The sequence below is a fragment of the Lactuca sativa genome, chromosome 1 (genome assembly GCF_002870075.4).
Source record: "Lactuca sativa cultivar Salinas chromosome 1, Lsat_Salinas_v11, whole genome shotgun sequence".
NCBI classification, from domain to species: Eukaryota; Viridiplantae; Streptophyta; class Magnoliopsida; order Asterales; family Asteraceae; genus Lactuca; species Lactuca sativa.
In genome coordinates, this window is record NC_056623.2 from 234,478,433 (window position 1) to 234,485,555 (window position 7,123).

Consider the following 7,123-nt stretch of genomic DNA (forward strand, 5'->3'; position numbering starts at 1 on the left):
TGTGCGAACACGGTGGTTTGAAAATTTAGTTTTTACTCGGAGCATCACTAATCGTAAGGCTAAGTAATTAACTGAATAATTTATTATTAATTAGGTTATACTATTTGGAACCACTCGTATAAAAGAAAAATAATATTAATAACTAAAAATGGATCTAGTAAAATCTTGTTTCGAGAAGTTTTTTATTTTGAGACGGTGGGCTATATATAAATAGATTGGGTTTCAACGAAATAAAGTTTAGATCCTATTGGATGTTGATAATATTGGTTATGTTATTTAAGTTATTGGGTTGTGTTTTGGAGTCAAAGGGTAAAATGAGAAAAATAATATACCCGATTTCTTGCATGGATTATGGTTTTTAGTTTAACATGTACTAAGCCAAAATTAATTACATAAGGTTGTAGGGCTCGTCAATACATTTTCGTTCATATAAGATCGCCGAAAATGGAGTAGAAGCAAAGAAGTTATGATTGTTTGAAGTTGGAATGAAATTGGGTGAAACCCGTTCTCACAAGATGAGAAGCATATTCTCACAACGTGAGGAGCATGTTCTCACGAGGTGGGCACATGTTGTCACGAGGTGTGAACTGTGCAACCCAAGCCCACGAATTTTTTTAGGGTTCTTGAGGTATTTAAAGGTAATGATTTATGTTTTAGGGTATTTTCTTAGCCCCCATCACATCTAGAACCCTTTGGGAGAAACTCGCCTCCACCTTCAAGATTTGAGCTCCTTCTTTCTTCTTTCTCCTCTTTTGGATGCTTTTGGTGATGTTTTGATGAAGCATGAAGATCAAGAAGGTTGTTTTGGTTGCAAGGAATGATGTTTCAAGTTTGTATCCATTAAAGGCACTATATTTCTGGACTATTGTAAGTATAATGTTCCAATCTTGCTATCCATTTCTTTAGATCTTTTCATTTGGGGTTTTTGACACTTTTGGTCCATTTTATGGGTGATCTTGGAGTTGAGTGGAGTCCAATATCTTTTCATCAGTTTAGAATGCTTCATGCACCTCATGGACTAGGAAAGTTGTGATCTTTTGCCTTCCCTTTTAGCCATGTAAGTTATCATGGCCCTTTAGATCATTTTGGTGTATTAAAGTTTAGATCTTGAAAGTTTGTGACTTTGTTATGGATAAAGTTGGAAACTTTATCCATCTAAACGTCATGTTGATCAGATATGAGGGTTGGAGACTTGGAGTTAATGGATTAAGTTAAGAAAGGTGCATTTTTGGGTCCCTTTGAGACTTAAAGTATAGACCTTGGTGGTTTGGACGTTCCTAATGGATAAAGTTAGAATCTTTATACATTAAAACCTTGGAGAGGATCAGATATAAGCTTTGGAGCTCCTGAAATCGGAAGGAAATGGATTAAGCTCGTTTGAGCTATTCAGACCGGTCCCCACGGCGTGGCCTTAGGCTGCCACGGTGTGGCGACTAAGGAACCTGTCATAATCCGAAAATTTTAGAGCCAGCAAGGTTTAAACCCCGACCTAGTACAAGTGAATCTATATTGCAATCCTTGTTGCATTGTATTATCTATAACCTTAGGGCTTGTTTAAAGAGTTAACAAAGAAATATGGATTGAAACCTAAGCTAAATTAGGGGATTATAAATGAACATAAGATAAAAGATTAAGGGTTTAAATCATAAATATAGCCGTTAAATAAGTTTTCACCCAAATTAATTAAGGGAGTAAAGAGTTTACGGTTTAATAAAGGGGTTTACGCTTTGTGATTTATTCCAAATTGTGTTTTCGTTTTGCTTTGGTCAAAAACCCATCCATAAAGTGAACAAGATCCATAAACACCCCTTCTAAAGACCCAATTCCGAAAACTCATCACTAGAAGATATTAGATCCGAAAACCCCCTTCAATATATATGTTTATCCATAAACCAATTCATTTCTCAACATCTCATCCGAAAACATTCCTAAATATCTTTGAATCTTATCCAAAGTTAGCCTCCCAATGTGATTACTATTGTAAACCTTACATTCACCGCCTTATGAGTTTCATTCATATTTAAGGTACAAATGAATTCATTTGACACTTACATTTCACTCATATGCTCTCAAAACACATATCAAAGTTCTTCGCATCTGCAAGTAGTTACCCAGAAACCTTCAAACTTTCATAAGAACTTCTTCACAATCAGTAAGTAATTTACATAAACTAATGTTAATTATTAGATATCTAATTTATGCATATAATTATGTGTAAAATATAATTAGGATACGGTTAATTACACATATTCTATCCTGGGAAATCATCGCAACCACATCAAATCTAACCAGAAACACGTACATGAGGTGAGTTCATACACGTATGTTTTCACGCTTTTTAATTGTTTTAGGGGGGGGGGGGGGATACAAGTAAAACACAAGAAATATTATGTTTAAAAATATAAATTGTTTATTTATTTTCTTACCGTAATTTACCGTTAAACGTGAAATTTACTAAATTTGCAAAATATTGTTACTATTGAATTTACAAATGATTTATCAAAAACATGTTGAGATGCAACGATTTTCACACCAACACGGAAAAACAAACTTATAAACTATAATAGATATAATATATGAAACAAATGAACTATTTTACAAAGTACATGATTATAACACGGAAAACAAAATTATAAACTATAATAGGTATAGTTTATGGAACAAATGATCAATATTACAAAATACATGTTAACATGTAAACAAAAAGGGTTTTCAGATATTACTCGTAAAAATGTTGAAGCAATTTGTGAGATGTCTTCGTGTACTTATTTAAGTACGGATAAAAGTCCTGATTAATAACCAGAGTCTCTTGTTGGGAGAGCGAGATATTTGTGATAGATCTATTTGGGACTGACAATCCCACATCTCGACTGTTAGCTACAGTCAGGTTGGCAGGCCTGGGATGACAAATGTCTTTAACGTTCCGACGCCTGAAAAACGTCGTAATCAGGCCGACTGGGTTAGTATGGTTAAAAAAACTCACAAAGAGAAAACAACGACATACTTACGAATAATATATTATCAAATAATCTTAATTGATTATTAACCTTACATTCGGATTTCAGAGCAAATACTTTCAAGAGTGTTATTTAAATATAAAACTATAGTACATGATTTTGCTAGTACATAAGTAGAGTTACACGTAGTTACATGAAAAGCAAAACTTTATACTATTTACCGATATGGTACAAATAGAAGTTCAGAATTACATATATCAAGTATTAATATTACTAAAGTCTATGATCACTTAATGTATACGTTAGGATTCTATATAATGAAGATCCGATAGGCAGTGGAATGTGTGATTTCCACCTTTCTTTTTGTTCCTTGTTTGGTTGTGGGCTTAGGGCAGATTCACCCAATCGACTGTCCGTTCGATTTTTATTAAATATAATTTGTATACACTAAGTAATCATAGGAGGTAACAGTATGGGTCATACCAATTACATGAATCAGAACCTTGAACCATAGATTATAAACATAAAGAACATATACTATTTTGTTTCAAGTGCTAAGACTACATTCTATTTTACTAAGAAAATATAGGATTTTCTTGAAGAACATAATAACGTTTTCAACAACAAAGAACATATCTTTTCCATCAAAATAATTATAAACTCACCAACTTAAATGTTGATACTTTTTCAAACCACTTGTATTCTCAAGAATATTAGTAGACATGTACCTTCTCGGGTGTTCTGAAGACGGAGCATGGTAGCTTTACATCTTAACTTTTGCGATAGTTCAATGTTAAACAAGTATTATTTTGAACACAATGTAAACTATGTTTTTAATACAATGCACTACAAGAAAAAAGGCCTTTTACGACGCTCATTGCGCGTCGTAAAACGCTCAGACGACGCGCAAATGCGCGTCAAGGAAGGCCCTGTCATAAAGAGAGACGACGCGCTTTTGCGCGTCGTCTATAGACGACGCGCATTTACGACGCGCGTTTACGACACGCAATGCGTATCAAGGAAGGCCCTGTCATAAAGGAAGACGACACGCATTCGCATGTCGTAACCTTACGACGTGCGTGTTAATGACATGCAATGCGTATCAAGAAAGCCCCTGTCAAGAAAGGCCATGTCATAGATGAAGATGACACACATTTTTGCGTATCATAATTTTAAATGTTTAAAAAAAATATTTTTAATAGATTTACTAATTTTCAAATTAAATTTGAATTTAATGCCTCATAATAGAAAATAAAATATCATATACAAAAAATATAATCCATTTCATAAAATTTAATGTCATATACAAATAATCATTCCAATAGTAAGTAAATGTAACACATTGCTAATATTGCATAATATTAATTATTGAAAACAAAACATGTACAACATTAAAAGAAACCCTTGAATAAATTCTCCTTTGACAATCACCTTTGACAATTTTCTTTCTAAAAGAATAACCTGAATGCAAGAACTTTGAGAGGCTGCAAGGCACTAATATGTCAAATTTGTTTGTCTGCATGTTTTCAGCCAAATATAGGAAATTTCAGGAGTATGTATACATGTCATTTACATATATATATATATATATATATATATATATATATATATATATATTGACATAACATAAAGCATACATTGACATAACATAACTAATTCCAAACAATTCAAACATGACAAAGGGAAAACAAAGGTGGCATACCTGATGCATTCACCCTCATCTTACAAGAAACCCTGCATTTGCTTCAATTTGCCAATTTCACGTTTCAGGTATCGATTTAAAGAATTGGTGGGATCGCAAGCATGACGTACCGAAGGGCGTTTCTGTCGGCGATCGATACGCAATCGTACCCCGTTTGGGATCGAGCCGTTTGGAACGTGGATCGTGACTACTTTGGCGAATCCTGTGACTATGGTCTCCAACTCCTCCACGACTCCATGGAACATTTACACAATACCCTTCTCCACCCATGGACCCCACCTGATAACATATATAAGAGTGAAATGACCATTTTACCCTTCTCGATGTAAAAAATGAGAGAGAAAAAAAAATTAGGGTTATGTTTACCTCATGGGCAACACCTGTACCAGGGTAGAATTTTCCACCTTCATGTCTATGTAAGGATATATACAACACCTATAACAATTAAAACCAGTATCATCAGAAATAGTCAGATAGTAATCTACAATGTTATTTATGATTTAAAATAAATTAATCAACTATATTGTTTTATATTTATGTTGAGTTTCATTTTTTTTTATAGGAGAATGAATGATAGTTAATTTTACATGGCCTCCTGCAATTTATTACCAGGAAACACTTATAGTGTTTATGTTTTTTTTAAATATCACAAACTCTTTGTGGTTAACCAAGAAAAAAATTATTTCTGTGGTTAAACCAAAAAAAATACATAATATGGAGTTAACCATATAATAATAATATCATTAACAAGTTGAAGAAAGTAGTATCAATTATTGCACGAATAAAAAAAATAAAAATAAAATTACTGTTTTGTTCTGCTCAAATATTTCTTGAGTTCCATTTCCATGGTGTACATCCTGTAAATAAATAAGGTTGGATAACTACAACTCATAGTTTTTTTTTTTTTAATTACAAAGATTATTACCCAATCAACAATCAAGACTTTTTTTGCTCCTGCAGCAATGGTTGCATTGTTATGCAGACAGAATCCCATTGCTTGTCTCACTCCAGCATGATGACCTGGAGGACGCACCTGACCCATGACCCATGACCCACGACCCATGATCCATCAAACATAAAGATTAATGTACCTAGCAAATAACTGTTCTCTAATATTACAAATTTTATAAAATTTTAATTTGCAAAACTAAAAGATTAAACATAAAAGCTCATTAGAATCCAAATAACTGTTCTCTAATATTACAAATTTTATAAATAAAAATGGGTTATATTGCAAATTTTCATTCCATTCCTTCAAAATGAGAATTTACAAAAGAGAAGGAATCACACACACCTGCAGTTGCCAGGCTGGCAGCAATTGCTCGAAGACGATCTGGTCTTTCTGGATGAGGAAGAGACTTCCTTTCAACCTACAAATTATAAAGATCAAAAAATGATGACATCAAAGTTTTTTATTTATAAAACCATCAAGACTATTAAAAATAATTTTTTTTTAAAAATGAAAATTGAAATATCGGGAAGAATTCTTACTTCAGAATGAAGCAACATCCTGTCATCCAAATTAACAAAAGTAAAGGTCATATAAAACTATGTTAAAAAACATTTGATGTATAAAAACTAAAAAGAAACTTTTGCAAGGTCTTACAAAATTCTTCATTTGAAGATGACACTAACAAAATACTACCAAAAAATCATATCCAAAAACCACAAAAGAACATGCTTCATACCATCCTCAGTCAAACAAACTGAATCCCATATCCTGCAAAAAAAAATATGAAAAAAAAAGATAGTCAAAAACATGCAACCATAAAAAAAACAGTTTAAAAACAAACAATGAAGATCAATGGACATAAAAGAGCTTACATCATCGGACTCTTCTTTCTCTACAACTTTCTCCTCTTTCTTTAGCTCAGCTGCAGCAGCTGCAGCGGGAGCAGCACCACCACCACCTGTGGCGGCAACTGCAACACCACCACCGCCACCTGAAGGAACAGAAGCCAACTTCTCCATTCCAGATGCAATCAATTCGGTGATATCTTTACCCTTAACCTCCGACAAGAGTAATTCAATTCTATCTTCATCAGCATCAGCTCTAACTGCATTAGTGAATATGATCATTATAATTGCCATTAAGCAAATCATACAGTTTATGAAGTTCAGGGTTTACATGGATGCAACATGGCACCTTAATTAGTGAGGACTGTTGGAACAGGTCCCAACCTTCTCACTCACACAACACAGATATATATGTATGCAGAAAGCAAATATAGAGATATGAAAGTACTTTGGACTCAAAGCTGCTGCACATTGACTTCTCATATTCAGAAAACAAAGGCTATATATATAGCATGTAGTACATATCCAATGGAAACAAACTAAAACAGTCTACAAGGTTCTTATCTCTTGATCTTGCTAAACTTACTATTTTCTTCCTTGATTCGAACTTTCTTGTTTGGTCACTTCGAATCTTATTACTTGCTATTCAAACCACTTAGGTTTGATC

The 7,123-nt window shown here is 33.4% G+C and overlaps 1 protein-coding gene across 1 annotated transcript; it reads right to left on the reverse strand.

Annotated features, from left to right (window-relative positions):
* Positions 1-5,550: 5,550 nt before the first annotated feature.
* On the reverse strand, positions 5,551-6,750 carry LOC111898718 (60S acidic ribosomal protein P2-2). The gene is made up of 4 exons (XM_052767389.1): positions 6,484-6,750; positions 6,151-6,379; positions 5,954-6,029; positions 5,551-5,761 (listed from the first exon to the last, which is right to left on the reverse strand). The coding sequence occupies exons 1-2, from the start codon at positions 6,748-6,750 to the stop codon at positions 6,353-6,355; spliced, it is 294 nt and encodes a 97-aa protein (XP_052623349.1). The 3' UTR covers positions 5,551-5,761; positions 5,954-6,029; positions 6,151-6,352.
* Positions 6,751-7,123: the final 373 nt, after the last annotated feature.